This window comes from Mercenaria mercenaria, chromosome 2 (assembly GCF_021730395.1).
Source record: "Mercenaria mercenaria strain notata chromosome 2, MADL_Memer_1, whole genome shotgun sequence".
NCBI classification, from domain to species: domain Eukaryota; kingdom Metazoa; phylum Mollusca; class Bivalvia; order Venerida; family Veneridae; genus Mercenaria; species Mercenaria mercenaria.
The window spans coordinates 23,797,795-23,818,751 of NC_069362.1; the positions used below are offsets into that span (position 1 = coordinate 23,797,795).

The following is a 20,957-nucleotide window of genomic DNA, read 5'->3' on the forward strand; positions in this document are numbered from 1 at the left end:
GGTGTTCAACTAGCGTTCCCTCCGTGGGTGTGCATGTATTTTTATTTTACACCACTTTTTCGCTCGTTTTGACTTATTTATTATTTATTTTTTGTATTTTTCCCCCTACAATACGATTGCACCCCCGTTTTTAGCAAAATTTAAGGACTTTTCTACCTTTTTTTTCAAAATTCAAGTACTTTTTCAGGGGATTTTTGGAAGAAAAAAATCAAGGACTTTTCAAGGACTTAGGATCAAATTCAAGGACTTTCAAGGACCTGTGCGAACCATGATATGCCCCCCCCCCCCACCCCAAAGTGGGGGCATAAAATATCTGAATATTAATCATGCCAATATCATTTAATATTCCCTCTTACTTAAATGTGAATCATAAACCTTGGAAATATTTCTATCAGAGGAGGCGGACCTGTAGTCCGAAGGTCCAGTACATAAGTGAAAGTACCTGTCCATTAACATGAAAGTGAAACCTAAAACCCTTACCCTATGACTTCACATTTCAATTTTGTCTGCTGTGAAGGTTGACTTTTGGACCAATGTACCTTCAGGCTGACCCTAAGGCTTTCGGACTACTGAGACGATCTGCAATGAATATTCACTTTCAGACTAGATAGTAGTGTGCTTCAGACTAGTGGGACTAAGGAATACTTGGTGGAAATCTTCAAAAAGTGACTCTGTTCTCTATGGCATATTATGTTCCAAATGACTGCGGGTGTAGGGTACAACTTACCTTGTGGGCAGTTTAACCATGGCACATTCTGTTGATAAAGGTGCAGCTCAAATTCATAGTCTGGAAACGTCTGAAAATATTTAAGATTTTCCTTTTACAGATTTAAATGTATTCTTTATCATGAACTGTGTCTGATATGGTTTTAACATTATTTCAGATACAATACAGCAGTTTATTAACTGAACCAATGTTCTTATAGATCCTCTACCAGTGCTGACATTGGTTTTCTTCTTGGCATGAAGCAGTGACTGGGCAAAAATGACTTCAGATGGTAGAACTCTGTAAGTGTCACAGAACATGTATGCCTCCCTAGAGAGCATCAAACTCATGACCTCTTGGTTCAGTCATCTGGTCTACCTACTGAGCCTACTGTGTGAATTTTAGCTGTGACAATTTGCATTCTGTCAGTATCACAGGGAACATGCTCCTACCTCGAGCCTGCTCAGTTCAATCTTTTGCTTTACTTATTGAACATAAGTATCCCAGATTGTAGAAAAAAAAGAACATTTTGCTATTATGTATACTGTGAAATCATTAATATTTGTGGGGGATTAAATTTTGTGGATTTCCTGGTTGAGTCAATCCACGAAATTTAATCCCAACGAACAAGTGGAATTCCCATTCATTTTATGTTCAAAAGTTGAAATCCACGAATTCATATCCCCACGAATTTGCCATTCTGACCTAAACCACGAAATTTCATGCCCACGAAATTAAATGATTTTACAGTATGTATCAAAATAAGATGTGTGGTCTTTGTGTTACTCACATTTCTTAGTATAATGTTAGGTTGAACATGAAACAGGTGATGAATGAATGGCCTACAGTAAACACTACATCAAACATGTGGCTTGCAATAGTCCCCATACTGGTGGCCTACTAGTAAATCTTTCAAGGAAGATACATTAAAGTTGATAAATAATTGTTTTAACTTTACTGTGCATAGCCAGAAACAAAATATATATAAATGGGAATGCCCATTATTTACCACATTGTACCGTTTTACCATTTCAGGTGATTGCAGTTAGTGTTTTTCCAGTGACTTAGGAATGGCACAAAAGGCCTCGACAATTGAGAAAAAATGCGACAAAATTGGGAATTGTTAATTTAAAACAAGAGTGCCAGAATGTCACAATATACGCCCGTCACAGCAAATTTCTTTACTCTAGCACCTGTATTTCCAAATGGAATTTAAATTTTGTGGTTGTTTAGTAATCATTGTAAGTCTTTTGTTTTTCTAAGTCCACAAAAAAACTCTTACCAGGTAGAGATACCTTAAAATACACCTAAAATTTGAAAGTAACATCTATGTTGTACCACAGAAAAGTGGTCTTGTTTTTTCCCTACGGTCAATTATAAAAAAGTTACTATATAAGTTATTTATAGTAACAACTAAGGGAAGGTAATCTTAAAAAATTGTAAGTCCGCACAAAAATCTTTACCAGGTAGAGATTGGTCAAAATACACCTCATAATTGGATGAAGCATGCATGTTGTACTACAGAAAAGTGGTCTCGATTTTTCCCTACGACTAGTAATGAAAAAGTTACAATATAAGCTATTTATAGTAACAACATAGGGAAGTAAATCTAAAGGGAACTGCGCATGACACTTCGTCTCATGATGGTGTATAATTGTGCCAAGTTACATCAAAATCCCTCAATGCATGAAGAAGAAATGCTTCGGACAGTCATTCTTGTATTTGACCTTTTGGCCTCTAAGTGTGACCTTGACCTTCTACGTAGGGACCTGGTTCTTGCGCATGACACTCCGTCTTGTGGTGGTGAACATTTGTGCCAAGTTATATCAAAATCCCTCCATGCATGAAGAAGAAATGCTCCGGACAAAGTTTTCATTCTTGTATCCTTTGACCTCTAAGTGTGACCTTGACCTTAGACCTAGGGACCTGGTTCTTGCGCATGACACTCCGTCTCATGATGATGAACAATTGTGCCAACTTTCATCAAAATCCCTCTATGCATGAAGAAGATATGCTCCGGACAAAGTTTTCATTCTTGTATCCTTTGACCTCTAAGTGTGACCTTGACCTTAGACCTAGGGACCTGGTTCTTGCGCATGACACTCCGTCTCATGATGATAAACAATTGTGCCAACTTTCATCAAAATCCCTCCATGCATGTAGAAGATATGCTCCGGACAAAGTCATACTTGAATTTGACCTTTGACCTCTAAGTGTGACCTTGACCTTAGACCTAGGGACCTGGTTCTTGCGCATGACACTCCGTCTCATGATGGTGAACAACTGTGCCAAGTTTCATCAAAATCCCTCCATGCATGTAGAAGATATGCTCCGGACAAGGTCTCTGGACGCCGCCCGCCCGCCCGCCCGCCCATCCGCCCGCCAGGGGCGTTCCCATAATACGTCCCGTTTTTCAAACGGGCGTATAAAAAAGTTATATTTTTTATCAAAATTTTATATTACAGAAAAAGTTACTGTGTTAAGTTAGCATATTCTATTATTTTCAAATGTTTAAGGTTTCATGTTGAAAACATCCAACAGTTAGGATATAAATATTTTAAATTTCAAACCATATTTCAAGAACTGTTTGAATATTTAAAACAATGCAAATAGTTTCCATCTGTTGCTGAAAAAATATTAACTAATAATTTTTTTTTTTCATACACAGAATGAGATCTATATTTTGCTGCTTACATCAAGCTAAAATAAAAACTTAATGTATTAAAAAACAGATCTCATTAAAGTAAGATACAGTTCTGTAGTTGCTTTGATCTACAAGGTACCTACCCATCATTATACCACAGCTCTGATACCAATCCCTATATATAATTACTCATGCAGGATCTAAGGACATGCTCCCTATGTGAAACTTAAAAAGCATCAAAATACATCAAAATAACGGTGATAGATGCAAGAAGCATTTAATCTGCAAATGATAAAGAAAGAATAAATGTCAATATGTAACTAATAGAAAGTTAGAGTAGACTTTCTGCTGGGTTATAAAAAAGTACTTGAAAGAAACAACATATCTCTATGACTTGGCATTTCCTATAGTAGATACAAAAAAATGCTAGAAAATGGTACACCAACTGTGTTTCTGTTTCTTCAAGTATAATGCAAACTGATGGCAGGAGGTTTTTTCACAGTATCCAGATATATCCACCCAAGATATTTGGGATTCCCTCATCAGGGAAGCTACAGGATACACAGAAACTAGAATTTTAATGGTTTGTAATTAGAAGACATTTGAGCCGCACCATGAGAAAACCAACATAGTGCATTTGTGACCAGCATGGATCTAGACCAGCTGCGCATCCGCACAGTCTGGTCAGGATCCTTGCTGGTAGCTAACGGTTTCCCTAATTGCAATGTTCAAGCTTTGAAAGCGAACAGCATGCATTTGATCCTAACTGGATCCATGTTGGTGGCAAATGCACTATGTTGGTTTTCTCATGGTGCGGCTCATTTGGAAAATGTTCTCGTGCTGAATTTAATCAATGTTTTTATCTACACTTCACATTTTAAAGACTGAATGTAGATTTTATTTTCTTTCATTGATAAAATTTGATATTTCACTACAATTAGCATGATTAAAAGTCCAAACAAAAATATTTCAGTTTTTTAAGGTCTTGGTAAAAATGTTTTTATAACTTATCTAAGTTTATTTTATAACTTTCCTCCGAAGTTTGGTCGAAATATTTGTTTTACATGAAATTTTAGCACCTGCACATGTGTAAAATTGTTGTGTTTTTTGTGAGTTATACAAGTTGCTACCTTTTATTGATTAATTGACTGACTTATTTATTGATTGACTGAGCCATTGCTTGTTTAAAATAATGTATATGTAATGTAAAAACAACTCCTAAGACCTGGTAGATATAAAAGTACTTTCAATTTCTTCCATCAATTCAGATTTTTGACAAATAATCAAACAGATGCTACTGTATTCAACCAAAATACTAATGACAAACACATTACAGCAAATTCCTTGAAATATTCTTTGAAAGCAATATTTTTAGCTTCTTAGAATTTTCACTCTTTTAATTTTGATGCAATTTGTACTAATCCTGCATTTTTTCAAAGTGTTTTTTTTTAAGTCCAGCGAAAGCATGCAGTAGATACTAGAAACTCTAGCAAACACAATCATAATGCAGCATGATAGTGGGATGGCACAGATTTTCTGTTTTCAATTAGTCAGATGTTCAGACTTTTCTGTGACTCTGTTTTCATTGTATTTTTTGGTCTGTGTGCAGAATATATAAGAGAAATGATTAAAAAAAAAGATTAACTGGTTGGTAGCCAGACTATGTATTTTTATATTTGACTCATCCTGCAGGATATGTATTACAGCAAGTTCCATCTACTTGAATGTACAGGCGAACAGGTGGATTTGTCAAGCCCTTTACCAGAAAGACTGAACATGTCTATCATGGTTCACTAAAAAATTCTTTTCTCTTTTGTCACTTGTGACTTATTACTCTGCTAAGTTTCTAAAATGGACTACTCTATCTTTCAATTTGGACATTACCATTTATAGTTCATAGGGGTATTCACTGAAGATTTACTGACTAAACAGGGAACAGTACAGATCTTGATCAGAATGCACTGATGTGCAGGCTGATCTTCATCTGCACTGGTCGCAACGGCAGATATAATTGCCGCTAGTATGCTAAGAGTTAAAAATGAATTTAAAGGGATAAACCTTCAGATTATATTAAAGTTATTGCAGTTTAGAAAGTACTTTCATTTGTTAGTTACTGAAAATTTAAAGCAAAGAATTTCATGGAGGTCTTGAATTTGTATACCTATGGAAACACAGGTACATAACATAAACTATACAAGTAAAATATTAATTTAAATGAATGTAAAACAGAAGGAATTGAAATGTACTTCATATTAAACTTCTATTAAAGAAATTGACTTCAAATATATATAAATGTTACTTATTTTTTGATGTTTGCTATTTTACTTAATATGTTTTTATTTTATACTAATTTATTTTAGGTTGATTGTGAAACAAGTTCTACAACTTATATGAATCACTCTCGACACCTCATTCCTGATGGAATCCATTGCCACGAGGGTATGACAGAAGAGGCCAGTTTTCCCTTTTAATGCTGGACCAAACAAGGGTGCTACTGGTACCAGTTTTCATGTCTTTGGTACAACGCGGCTGGGGATCAAACCCACAACCTCCCACACTCGAATTGGTCGCTCTACCAATCAGGGCGGTTAATTGTAATTGTTATCTGTAGATGCATGCCCCTATAAATCAGACTACTTGTATCACTTCCTCAAAAGATAGCGAGTCTCTTATTAACAAATTATTTGATGTAATAATCATATATTTTTTGAACATGGTGTTTTGAAAATGCCAAACAAAATATATAATCATCATAAATCTATTTTGTGATAGACCTCTGGCCTATGTTTCAAACATCAAAGATAACATTGATGTATTTTCTTATCAATCTAAAAAAAAACATCATATGTTAAACTCATCTACTGGTATTGTTTGGCAAAATGCTTGTACTACTGGGTGTGAGTGCAAAATGAGTGATGGATAAGAACCTAGGTTTTCCTGGATACAACATTGCTTGGTTGGGTGGTGTAACCAATTTTAACTGCTTTGCAATATGTTTGTTTAGTCAAGGAAGTCAAGTCTTAGATCCCAAAACACAAAAGTTAATTGCTCCAGAGGTTTTATGATAATGTTAAATGCAGACTGAAAAAGAATTATTTCATGTTTTTTGGTACAACAATATCTCCACACAATTATGAGAATATTTGATACTTGCAGCTCGTGTCTATATATTCATCATTATAAATGCTAAATTTACTTTATGCCCTACATTAATCCTTAAACTGCTACATTTTTATAATGAATTTGTCTATCTTTCAATTTGGACAGTACCATTAACTGTTAAAAGGAGTGCTTACCAAAAAGATACTGACCAAATCATCTATGGCAAACAGCACAGATCATGATCAGACTGCCAGATGGGCTGGTCTGCACTGGTCGCAAAGGCAGAATCACTTGCCGCAAGCAGGCTAATGGTTAATTGTAAATCTTTTACAGGTTTTAATGAAACTTGGCATATGTAGTGTATGCATCAACAAAGAGCTATGCCAAGTCAGGCTTTTTCCAGCAATTAGGGAATGCCATCAATCCTGATTGAACTGAGAAAATGTCGCTGGAAATCTTACTGGAAAAATGGAAACATTCTATATAAAGATTTTTTTGATATTTAAAATTGTAACTATCAGTATTGTTCACTTTATCCAAATACACAAGGAAGCTTAAAAATTGTAATAAAACTATTGTAAAACAGCAAAAAAAAACAAACAAAAAAGTTAAACAACCTTTTGGGAATTTTTTATTCAGAATTGAGGACCTACTTTTTCCAGAAGGTAGCTGTGTATGTGAAAAAATGCACTGGAACAACACTCATTGTAAACAAAGTTAAGGCTATTTAAATTTTTTAAATGTTTAAATTTCTCATTCACTTTCTTCTCGTTGACAAATAATGGACCCAGCGTTTTTCATTATAATTTATACTAGTATGCATAATTAATCACAGTGATATCATTTCCTACTGAGACTTTTTTTCCTAACTAACAACAGACACATCATTTATAGCAGTAAATAATGTCAACAATTATCTTTGTTTACTTACAACTATTTGTCCATAGTTGGTGTGAAATTTTATCATTTCTTCATTTCTTTTAAATGTTTATCTGACACTGAGAAATAAAAGGATTGAAAATCAGTGTTAAATACTTGTTAAAAAAAAAAACAATGGAAATAAAAAAAATAATAAAAATAGGTTTGCAACATTTTAGGTCACTTTCACAAATCACACTACTCAACCATCTTAACTTTATCCAAATTAATTATTACCTGACGCTTTAGTATATTAAATATAATAACATTTAAGCACAATTTTAAATTGAACATGAAAAAATATCTTTATTTTCATTATAACATAGCAATATTGGATCATGCTGCCATATTATTTCTATGACCCCATAGAAAGGGGATTAATTGCCTTGTGAAATAATTCCACAGGCATCCAGTCCCTTCTGAAAATTGTGTTTAAATATACTGATATACGGTCTTGCTCTACACTTTTTAAACCTATTATATAAATTTTACATATCAGACTTAAATAAGTCTGATATGTAAAATTTATATAATATGTTTAAATATTCTTTCATTAAAACATGTCATCTTTAAATATCCTGGACATATATTCTTGACATATTGTGTGGTGCAAAAATGATATAGCAGAATGGTGTTAGGCATCCACACTGGATTCAAACACTTTGAAACAATTGCTGCCTGTGGAGCAAAATTCTCTAGGCATCTTCAAACTCCTAAATTATTCCATGGGACATGCAAACTCTTTGCCATTTTTAATACTATTACCAAAGTCACCTTCATGTCACGTCAACCTACTACTTGATGCCACACAAATTATCGATACATGCACCAAGAAATAGTGTTTTCCTACTTTGTCAAAACGTTTCCTGTAAAAATACACATTTATGATGGGTCAAAATTTAGCATTTTTTTTAAGTTTTGAGTATATATGTTCGTGAGGTTTAATATTCGCGAAATGGTAAAAATGGTATCATACTTGAATTTGAGTTATACAAATGGTGAATTTTTGCCTGACGATTAATTTTTGCGAGATGTAGGATCTCATGAATATAGCGAAAATTAAACCCTCGCGAAAATTTCTGCTTTTACAGTATATAAAAGACATATTATTAGATTACCAAAGTAATATGCAACAAAATACACATTTTAGCTATGCTCTGTGAATTAATTCAGCCATGCATTACCTTTTCATTGTGTTCAAATGTATCAAAACATGGTTCTCCTATATTTTATTTCTTAAATAAATAAAACTGTTTCATATACTAATTCATATACTATTAATGGATCGCGATAATTTTATTTTAAAGGTACTTGGTAACATCCAAAAACCGGTAAAGCAGGTGTATTTTCCGATAACTGGTGTTAATTGGTATACAGTAGTATTCTTATCTCTAAATACCACAATTTATTCCATAACAGATTTGTAGTCTAGTGGACAGTGTGTCGGACCTGTATTCTTTTTATGTTTGTATGGTGTAGGTTCGAGCCCATCTTTTTAAATGATTTTTACTTATAACTTCTATTTTTGCAGGTCTTCTTTACATCGTCTTTTGTGTTTATTTTTTTTCTTTCATACCTTTTTATTTCTTTGTTGATAAAATGCTCACAAATAGTTTTACCTGTATTCCTTCTCCAGGTAAAAAACATGCCGCAAAAATAAAAAAAAGTAGCTCGTCCTGTATTCCAACCAGCACCATAAGCTTACGAATCATACGTGTTAACCACTAGACCACACCGCTATGTATACATCGGTTTTGCGATATAAGATATTTGTCATGTAATGTGTCCACCTGATTCCCTATTTCATTGTTATGGGTTGATCCGGTATTAGGCCACAGTTATCGCGTTTTGTTAATACTTCCAGGTTTTCTGGCTTTGAGGGGATGGGGTGGGTCCACTGGGAGGGAACATGATCAAAACTCAACAAAATTAAGTAATATTTTTGATAAATATATTACACTTCAGTAGAAAATGGTTCAAAAATGCACACCGCCTTTAATGTCCCTATGATGTATCAAGTTCATGCCGCAATATATAAAAATCCATTTGTATACATTCTTTTTTTTTTAAATTTAAATGGGGGTGGTGGGGTACATATTTTTCTGAGTCTCTGAGTTTGGTCCTAAATCACTCATTGTACATTGAAGCACGGAACAATGTCACACCAATTTATCAACCGGCCCTTGTCAATGGTCAAAACGCCAATATTTGGAGGTTCCAACGCCCTAGTGGAACTAATCCGACGTATACAGTTTGTGACGGTCAAACTGTATATGTCAGAAATTAAAAAGCAGCCACTCAGCGACAGTAAGCGTGTCTACCAACGCTCCAGAAATCTGGTTCGTTTTTTTATATAATCATCATTTAAACAATTTCATAAGTTCATAGATTTTAGTTGCTGTACCTGTACATTCACAATCAAATTTATAACTCGAATCAGAGCTACTGACATTACGATGTGCAGCCACCGTAGCATCTCTCAAACAAGAGTGATTTCCCTTGTTTTAGAAAAAAGGGCGGGAACTATTGAGGCCCCGACTGCGGAGAATAAAACCATATGACTCGTGCTTTGGCAATGAAAAACATTCCCACCCTCTCTCAATGATAAAATCGATTTAAAATAAGCTATGGATTGATATTTAAGACAGAATATGCATACTGAATTGCCGTATGGCGTCTTTTATTTTATATTTAAATATATTTTTAAGATGTTGCTGTTAATCCGGAACAACTGTTCCTGAGTTGATATAAAAAAGAATGGTTTATCCACGAACTCGATCAAAGCAGATTGTATCGAGAGAACAAGCTAAGATACAAAAGTCAGCAAATAATACTATCACAAAGAAGTATATTTTCATCAACATCCAGTCGTTGATTACTGTTTGTCTGAAGTGGTTTGTCAATACAAGTTTCCTGTTTCATGTAAAACAATTATTGTAATTGCATCTTTATGCGGGCGTGGTTGTAATAACTAATGTTATTTCGTTCAGTGCTGTAGAGTTGCTGGTGCAGATCGTGTTTATTGATGGATTCTGGCACAAATCCCTGGTATTTAATACGATACTTCAGGAAAAAAATTTAATTATCTCACGTGTTTTCAATTAATTTTTATCCTAAATGATACCTAAATATTGTTTCGCACTGTAATGCACCAAGAATATAATCATTTCGTGCGAGATATAAAAGTTCCCCCTGCAGTGAAATGTAACACAGGAACTCTTAATTAAAACTATTAAAAAAGGTCTTTGCAGCTTTTACAATAGCGTCAGATAATTTTACTTTTTTAGCTAGGAAAGGAAAAAGTGTTGTTGCAGATAGTTATGCATTAGATCCATACCCTATATTCAAGCGATTTACTTCATCGTGATTTAGTGGTTGATTAGCAGTTTTCAAAGACCCTGTTAAGACAAAAACGGTACGAACCAGAGCTGTTGCGCACATCAGGACAACACAGAGGAACTTTGCTGTCATCGAGTGCACCATTGGCCAAGGTTCGAACATTACACACTGTCACATCATATCATGTCTAATTCCAGTGTCAGGTATCCTCCATTGTGACTGATATCAGCACGAGTAGCACATCACGACATTTTTAATTTTGTATATAATTAACACTATATTTTTTAACCTCGTTCTCAAGTAACTATTAACTCCAATGAATAATCTTTAATCATGATGCAAGTCTTGAATAACTTCCCTGGTTATAAATACTCCAAACTCTTCGCATAAAAAACAAATACTCTAAACATCATTACAGCCTCTTAAATCCAAAACTAGTGCACCTATCTCAGCGTTCATAACCAATCAATTTTTACATCCGATAACCATCGAAATTTCACTACATTTCAAACCGCGCGTGAACAGGCTCTTACGTTCACGGGTACATTTTGATATGCTATATATTTCATGTATGTATATTTGAAGTATTTATGTCCGCTTTTTAGATGTCACGGTCTATAAATAACAAGTGAAGGTGCCTGACGCGCGGTTGGTTGAAGTAAATAAATAATTGTAACAACTTAAATCCGCAAATTGATGCAAGTAACGTTTAACGATAATAGAATTAATGATACGCGTGCAGATTATCGTAAAATGTTATGTCCATGAAAGTTCACTGTACTTGCATTGCATTTTCAGATGTAGTGGCGCGTTAAAAACGGTTTAAGTTTCATACTTTAACAATGGTTTACATTATGTATTGTAAAGGTAGACAAATGTATTCAAATTTTGCTTTAAAAACGCCCATATTAATTCACGGTCTTTTTAAACAGTTTTAAGTCGAGCACAAAAGACGCTGACAGTTTCAATTAGTCACTTTAAAGTAAATTGTTACACATGTAAAATCGCTTTTCTTTGTATTTCCTATATCATCTGTTTTAAATTGACAAAAGAATCTTTAAAATATACTCCTGTTATATTGCATAGTGTCCGAAAAACAAAATCGATTTGAGAGTAAAGACAAGGATTATACGACTTTTGATTCGGGCGAGAGTAAATGAAATCGATTTGCTGGCATCATATTAATCGTACGGGAACAGGACGCGACATTCTTTGAAATGATCAAGTTCCGCAGCTGTATTCCAAGAGAAAGAAATGCGGGGCGTGGTTGGTGTTTTGTCTATCAACAGACCAATTTACAGATTATTTACTGATGCTACAAGTATTTTCGAACAGGCTTGGAGCTAAACACTCTCAGGTGAGAGCAGAGCTGCAATGTTATAGGCTTGATATATATCATTCATCCTCAATAAACGTTCAAGTACTTGAAAATAATTGTTAATGGTTAAGCAATATAGACAACGCCTTTCCTTACGAGAGATTAAGCTGCAGATGTTGAGAAAAAACGTTCAAAGTAATGTGAAATTGTGAAGTTTAACTAGTAAGAAGGGAAACAACTCCGATACATTACAACAAATTTGGAGAAAGGATTACTCCCGTAAACAGGTTTCCTGAGGATAAGATTACAAGATACAAAGTAAATTGTGGTTATATTAGACAAATGCATTTCCGTTCGCCTACAGGTACATCTGTCAGTCGTGTCCGCTCTGTATGTTCTTAACTGGTGGCATCAGTTAACCTCAAGTCGACCTTCTGCGCGCGCAACCTAAGGCAACAGGTCTAAGGTCAAGGTCATAGTCGGAGGTTAAAGGTCAAATAGCGTGACCTCGTATACGCTCCATATTCTCTTAACCACTAGGAAGATTTTCATTAAGCTAGCAGCAATTTCAAAGAGCAGGGCTGGTAACACATTTCACTAGGTTTAAGGTAAAGATTACACCTACAAGTCAATTGTCAGATAGTTTAAATTCCCTCGAATGGTCAAGGGGTTGATGCCACCTTACGTGTAAAGTTTGGACAAATTATATGACCTTGAATATGAAAGTTGGAAGATGCCAGTTTAAAGATGTGACCTTAGATGGAAAGGCAGATAATGTGACCTTGAATTAGAAAGTTGGAAGATATAACATTGAATGTGAATGTTGGAAGCTATGACCTTGGATGTGGAAGTTGGAAGATGTGACCTTAATTAGATGGAAAGGTGGACAATGTGAAATGGGATGGACAAGTTGATGTCACCTTAATTAATGACAGTTTGACAATATGACCTTGAATGTAAAAGGTCGAAGATGTCAAAGTTAGAAGATGTGACATTGGATGGAAAGGTGGACAATGTAACCTTAAATGTGAAAGCCAGAAGAGATGTGACCTTGGATGTCAAAGTTTGAAGATGTTACCTATAATGAAAGGCGAACAATGTGACCTTAGATATTAAAGTCGGAAGATGTGACCTTGGACAAAAAAGGTGGACACTGTGATGTTGAATGCAAAAGTTGGCCGATGTGACCTTGAAAGTGAAAGTTTGAAAATTTGACTGTTGGAGTGGAAGATGTAACCTTGGATGGAAAGGTGGACAATGTGATGTGACCTAGGCTGGGAATGTAGATGGTGAAACAGTGGACAGAAAAATGGACAATATGACATTGAGTCGACAAATATGTGATATATTACCTTGATTGAACAATGTGACCTTGGATGGATAAGTGGACATTTTTGTCTTTGAATGGAGTCACAGATGAGATGTTACATTTAATTTATACATAAAATTACCTCAATCAGAAGCAAGGAAGTTTAATGAAAAATAATTATTTAAAAGATTCTTGAAAAGGGTTCCCTTAAAACCCTTACAAGTGCCACACTATGTGCAATTTTCTACATAAAAAAGGAAATGTGTATTAAGACATTGTTTATAACCCCAACTCCTAGATCTCCTGCTGGGATGATGCCAAAGCAAGACTAGATAAACAATTCAACACCTTTATTTCTTTGTAACTTAAACATCATGTAACATTTAAAAGTGGTAATATAAATTATACAAAAGTGATAAAATCAACAAAAATGCCACTAAAACAATATGCCATAAAATAACAAATATGGGTGTATCTTAAAACATCTGTGTCATGCTGACTTTAATAACAATCATAAATTTATATCTGATACAAAGAGCAAAATAAAGGATAAACAATTTATGTTCTATTTAAACTGCACTGCATTTACCTTCTGAATTAGACTGCCATAGACAGCAGGGAGTTTACATAATCATTTGAAGTACACCTGTAACAATTGCAATGATTAGAAAATTGAAACATAAAGTGGACGAAATCAGTGAAGTTCATTTGCAGGAAGTTTGTCGGAAATAACTGGGTCTTTTTACAAGTTTTTCCTTATCATAACCACCTGTCAGGTCAGGCATTACATTTTTAGTCAGTTTTTGGACTAGACACATATAATCTTCAAAATAATATGATAGCCGCTGCTACGGAAAAATTTGCTCAATTAAAAAACAACTTCTTTCCATTTCTTTAATAACCGTAGAGTTACAAAAGGAAAAACTATGAAGTCAGTGAAAAAATCTAAGGCTTTTATTTAGCTCATTCTTAAATTTTTGTCAAGCACTTTAAAATCCTACATTTATTTATTCTGCATCATGACAAATTTCAGGAACAAATATTTTAAGCTTAGATCATATACATTTGGTATTTTAATACCAAGATAGAGTGGAAGTGCATAAAAGTTTAACATGAAATTCAAAGCCAAAAGGGGGACATAGTTCATGAAATATATGAATCAGAGGACAGTCTTTAAGTCATGTGATGTCCGAGGTTATAAATGACAACTGTTTTAATTAAAATCTGTTAAGTTATACCAGAGATAGATTGAAAAGGTACCACAACTTTAAACCTGAAATTCTAAGTTAGGAGCCATAATTTAAAAAATATTGGTGCCTGAGTTATGGACCTTGTGGCATATCATGTGGTTCATATCATGAACATATCAGTTCAAATCAAATCCATTCAGTAATAACAAAGACATAGTGAAATTGCATCAAAATTAACCTGAAATTTAAGTATAAAGGGTGCATAATTAACAAAATATTAGTTTCAGAGGAATTAGGGACAACATGGACCATGGGACAACCCGGACCATGGTTTAGGATGACCTGGACCATAATTTTCAAAGTTCTAGACCACATTTTACTTCAAAAGGGGGCATAAAAATTAAGGACTTAAAACACAAGGCAAGGAAGTGCATTATTTTCTCAGATTTGTTCCTAGACCCATTAGTGTACCAGGTTTTTACCATATTGTAAATATAAATCTGCATTAAAACTACGTGAGACACCAAATTGTTTGGAGAAAATTCAATATACAAAAGTTACTGTAGAAGCAGTAGAATAACATATTTCTTCAAAACCTTACAAAAAGTTTACCAGTAAAAGAGTATTATATTTCAATAATAAACAAGAAGCTACGTTCAATAAATGCTTGATGGGGCGGTGGCATCCTTGTCGATAAAAATGCAACCTAAGTCCAAAACAAGGTCAAGTTCAAGGTCAAAATGAGGTCAGGTGATGTGTGAAGATGAGGAATGGTCACAGGTTACATCTGCATTAGTATCAAATCATTCTAGTAAGGGGTATTGATACTAGACGAAACGGTCCCATTTGGTTAACCAAGAGATGGCCCATATAAAGCAACCTAAGTCCAAAATGAGGTCAAGGTCAAACTGAGATCAGGTGATGTGTGAAGATGAGGAATGGTCACAGGTTACATCTGCATTAGTATTAAGTCATTCTAGTAAGGGGTATTTATGCCAGATGAAACGGTCCCATTTGGTTAACCTCATACGGATGGACTAACGAACGAACGGACGGACAGGACAATCACTATATACCTCCCGGATCAGTAGATGCCGGGGGCAAAAAAAAACATGCATTCCCTTCTACAGTAAAATGGCAGAGAAGGTAAGGTCTTATAGTATGCTTTACAATGTTAGCAGGCTGAATGTATAAACAATTACACAAAATTCAGCTCCCTTGTCAACACTTTCCTTTCTACAAACTCTATAAACAATGGCTGTACCAAACTATATATATATTTTCTTAGATAAATAAGTACTAATTCAAAATTGGCACATGTGCATGTTAAAATTTAATGTGAACAAAAAGAATCTATAAAAAAAACCCTTTAAAAATAGAATCAGGAATCTTAACTCTGACACAACCGTAGCAAGCCATAAAATTTTGATCATGACAAAGAAACATCAGGTATATAAAGCAAAGATAAAAGATGATAAAATGAGCAGATAAAACATAAGAATAACAGGCATGTAATATAAAAAGAGCTATCTAACGACAGCATGCTTGACTAAATGAAACTCTTCAACATAATAATAGCTTTTTTCAGTAGAAAAGGGGGCATAATTTTGTAAACTGTAAATTTGATTTATAGAACCTGGCTCAAAATGGTAATTCTTTAATGCCAAAGACTAATGAAGAGAATGGAAGCATTTAGAACAATAGTTCCTAAGAAGCCCACTTAAATGCGCTTCATACTAATGATGTATATCAAGTTTTATTTAAATTGGACAGATATTGTAGGAGCATCCGAGTACCGGTACACAAGGTACATATATTAACATATTCCAAAAAGTGGCAAAACTCAAAAATTAATAACAGAACCTGAAAGTCACAATAACATGTTCTTTTCATCATGCTGTTGTACACCAAGTGTCATTTGAACTAGATGAAAACTGTAAGAGTTTCTTACAGATGGATGGATGGACAAAAACACTTTAAGCCTCCTGGGTTTTTGGGGCTATTTTGGGGTGCATAAATAGCCTTTTCTAAATACAGTACTGTGAAACCTCTCCAGAGCAGTCAGAAAAAAAAGAATACTAAAATACATTTTCCTAGAAGTTGTTCCTATTAAAAAAAATATCTACTGGTTTGAGTCATAAATTCGGCCAGGTCGTAAATATTCGGCCACCCACTTTAAAGCTTTCTTTGGAGCCAGATGCTTTAGAACGCATCTGTGTCATCACAAGCACTTGCGTTAGCAACAAAGTCAGCAAAAAACAACAAGTTGAGGTGAAGACAAAAAAGTTGTCCATACCTTAAGTTGTGTGCTCTAAACAGCAAATATTTTGTCTCATGGGTCGCGTGACGTTATTGCACACGCTCGATTATGCTGAGGCCCAAGGGATTCTGAAGTTGTTATAACAGGAAAAGAACATGCGCTTACGCTATTCTAGCATAAAATGCATAAAAAAACAGGTAAATGAACGTCATTAAATTTCCACGAAATGCGCGGTAAAGTCTACGTTGTTTTTTCACGCTGACGTCATTTCCTTTTGAATTATCCGTTTTGGGGTCGTAATACGTTTACGCTTTGCCACGGAACACGCATATGTAACTAGAGCTATCACTAAAGGTGCCATAACTCTGCAATTTTTTTTCTGAAAGAACCTAACATGCCCCATGCACAACTACTGTTGGTACTGATCACTTGTGTGAAGTTTCATTAAATTGTGTGAAGTTTCATTAAATTGTGTCAAGGGGATGAGGAGAGATGGTGCGCACAAGATTGCGTCTACGGACAGACGTTCCTACATATGGATACTTATGTGGCTACTCTTTTGTTCTCTCTATTGTTCTTTTAGCCACGTAAAAGAAAAATAGCCACATAATAGCCTTACGGAATGAATGACATCAAAGAGAAAGTACAGTTACCTATTGTTCCTATAGCCACCTAAGTATGCAAATGTGAGCTCGGACAGACAGACGGACGGATGGACAGACAGACAACCTGAAACCAATTTAACCCCCCATTACAACTTTGTTGTCGGGGGGTACAAAAAGGTGTTATAACAGCACGTGAGCACGAGAATCTCTCTGTTAAGACATGCTTTCTCTCCTGTTAAAACACCCCCGAAAAGTAACAATAACAGCAGTTTTATTCTTGAATGTGTAATAAACAGTGACGTAAATATTAAACTACATCATGCGGGTGTGAGAAGGATGACAGGCGCTTTTTAAATCTCTGTTGGCAGATATTTCCCACGAGGTATGCTATTGAAAATTGACTGCAGTTTGTTGAAAAAAGAACGATTTTGGGTGTAGCATCGATTTATTTCCAAGACAATGTTGAAAATATAATCAACTTTATGTTTAAAAGTGGACGAATATTTACAACCTCTAGAAGGTAAAATGTGGAGGCTAAACCTGTCCATTATTTTAAGCGCGGTTTTATTGTTTACCATATTGTAAACAGCTGTTAATGATAACAATCAATGCTGCTTGATTTATAGCACATATATTAGAAATTTTGTACAAATCCGTTGTATAAAGAAAGAAATATTATGAAAAACCGCAAAAAGTGGTCGAATTTATGACTCGAACCAGTAAGGAGATGGAAAAAGTCTGTCTCTGAAGAAAGGTGTCCTTCACAGAAGCTACACCTTACATATACATGTAACTGTAATCGATCTATATTAGTAATGTGTTCATAAACTTCAAGGATAACCCTTCAAAGCTGAAGTGATATAAAAGATTCTTCTGTTTGTCATAGAATGAAACAGTAAATTTGTATGTAAGCATTAGACAAAATCTTATCAAGCCTGCAACCAGAACAGAAAATGTATGGGTCAAATGCTTCCTTTACATAAACTACTAAAGTTAAATTTTTTTGTAGTCTGAAAGTTATGAATCAAAAGCTGAGAAGCAAAAGTATGTTTATGTGATGTACATTTACATGCATAACAAAACAATTACAGCACCAATAACACCTATAAAGCTCTATCAATTTTCTAATTTTAAAATGTATCAAAAATACATTGTAAAGTGGTTATAGGCCTGATCATCAATTCTGACTAATTGATAACAGAAAAGCTTTTCTTTTGTTCTTGAACTTGCTTTTACTTAACACACTTAATGGTTACTAATGCCAAGACAGTGTTAAATGACTAAAATTTTACATAATATAAAACTTTACTTAATTTCTCACATTTAGTCTCCTACTTAGGTGGAATACAGAAAGAAGCATTTAAACCAGTGCAAATGATTTGTGTCAGTAATAGACTATGTTAAAAACTCTAGTAAAAACAGGCACTAATCAAGTTATCACAGCAAGCCGAGCTCTAATTTCAGAAACATCTGTAACCCTGGATTTTCTATTTGTTCTATTGCTTTCTTTGTCATTTCACTGCCTTTCTCTAGAGAGTAATACTGCTTCAGCTCCTCCGCATACTGTATCCACACACAATTAGCACATCCACTCATACAACAATCCACAGGAGGTTCTGGTGGGGGTCCCTTCCCAGGTATAATATCCACATGTGTGGGAGTTGGTATAGAAGGTATAACACTATCTAAAGCTGGTTTTATATGCTCGTCTGAGTCTGAATCAGTATCATGATTATCATCTTTGATTGCTGCTGTATTTTTGAAAGAGCTGCTTAAATTTCTATGAGCTGTTTTCTGGTTTATATATACACTGAGGTATGAGTATGAGGTAAAATGAGATAATATACTTTGATTTGCTGTTTTCCCTGACAACCTAGATAATATCATCTTCATCACTGAGTATGAATCGAAATGTTTTTCACCCCTTTTTTTGCACAGTATATGATATCTTCTAGTAGAATTCTTTACTTGTCTGAAGCATGTGTCAGCAGCTGTAAGCCCGGGACATCCATTGTCGACTGAATGTCTGGCAATACGAAAGAAAAGTAATCGATCTGGGGCAGACACACACCGCATCATAAACAAACATCTAGCCATTGGCCATCTGAAATGAAATCAGTACATTTAGAAATGCATTTGAAATTCACGTTGCAATGCCATAATTTCACATTTAAAAAGGAAAAACCTCATCTACTTGTTCAATTTTAAGATCTAAGTTTCAGGTTCAATATTTATAGTTTACTAGCTTTGTTTCAAGAAATACGCATAAGTTCTGCAGCGGAATTTGATTAACCTAGAAATTGCTTTTGTAAAAAAGTGCATGTCTCCCCAAATGCAAAGTCCTATAGGCAAGAAGTCAATAGGAGTCAGGAGCGAAAGTCAAAGAGACACTGATGGTTGGCTGCAATAGGGATCATCTACTTGGCATGTCCAGTCATCCTGCTAAGTTTCAACACTCTTGGCCTAGTGGTTCTCAAGTCACTGTTCAGGCTCCTGTGACCTCGACCTTTGATCAAGTGACCCCAAAATAAAAAGGGGTCATCTACTCTGCATGTCCAATCATCCTATTAAGTTTCAACATTCTAGGTCAAGTGGTTCTCAAGTTATTTTCCAGAAATGATTTTACATGACCAAGCCCCTGTGACCTTGACCTTTAATAGACTGACCCAAAAATCAATACGGGTCATCTACTCTGCATGTTCAATCATCCTATGAAGTTTCAACATTCTGGGTCAAGTGGTTCTTAAGTTATTGATCGGAAATTGTTTTCCATGTTCAGGCTCCTGTGACCTTGACCTTTAACAGAGTGACCCCAAAATCAATAGGGGTCATCTACTCTGCATGTTCAATCATCCTATGAAGTTAAAAACATTCTGGGTCAAGAGGTTCTCAAGTTATTGATCGGAAATGGTTATCAATATTCAGGCCCCTGTGAACTTGACCTTTAAAGGAGTGACCCCAAAAACAAATAGGGGTCATTTACTCTGCAGGAACAATCACCCTATGAAGTTTCAACATTCTGGTTCGAGAGGTTCTCAAGTTATTGATTGGAAACGGTTTTCGATGTTCAGGCCCCTGTGACCTTGACCTTTAACAGAGTGACCCCAAAATCGATAGGGGTCATCTACTCTGCATGACCAATCATCCAATGAAGTCTCAATATTCTGGGTCAAGTGGTTCTCAAGTTACTGACCAGAAATGGTTTTCAATGTTCAGGCCCCTGTGACCTTGACCTTCAACAGAGTGACCCCAAAATCAATAGGGGTCATCTACTTTGCATGACCAATCATCCAATGAAGTTTCAACATTCTTGGTCAAGTCGTTCTCAAGTTATTGATTGGAAATGGTTTTCCATGTTCAGGCTCCTGTGACCTTGACCTTTAACAGAGTGACCCCAAAATCGATAGGGGTCATCTACTCTGCATGTTCAATCATCCTATGAAGTTAAAAACATTCTGGGTCAAGAGGTTCTCAAGTTATTGATCGGAAATGGTTATCAATATTCAGGCCCCTGTGACCTTGACCTTTAAAGGAATGACACCAAAAACAAATAGGGGTCATTTACT

At 35.1% G+C, this 20,957-nt stretch overlaps 2 protein-coding genes across 2 annotated transcripts in view; both read right to left on the reverse strand.

Annotated features, from left to right (window-relative positions):
- Nucleotides 1-11,490, reverse strand: part of LOC123562034 (uncharacterized) — a 156,262-nt gene extending 144,772 nt beyond the window's left edge. The window contains exons 1-2 of the mRNA XM_053524837.1: nt 10,794-11,490; nt 728-797 (exon numbers count right to left, since the gene is read on the reverse strand). Coding sequence (XP_053380812.1) covers nt 728-797; nt 10,794-10,871 — 148 coding nt within the window. The 5' untranslated portion in view covers nt 10,872-11,490. The remainder of the gene's footprint in view (nt 1-727; nt 798-10,793) is intronic.
- Nucleotides 11,491-13,671: 2,181 nt separating this feature from the next.
- LOC123563516 (uncharacterized) overlaps nt 13,672-20,957 on the reverse strand; it is a 35,512-nt gene continuing 28,226 nt past the window's right edge. The window contains exon 2 of the mRNA XM_045356355.2: nt 13,672-19,495. Coding sequence (XP_045212290.2) covers nt 18,829-19,488 — 660 coding nt within the window. The 5' untranslated portion in view covers nt 19,489-19,495 and the 3' untranslated portion in view covers nt 13,672-18,828. The remainder of the gene's footprint in view (nt 19,496-20,957) is intronic.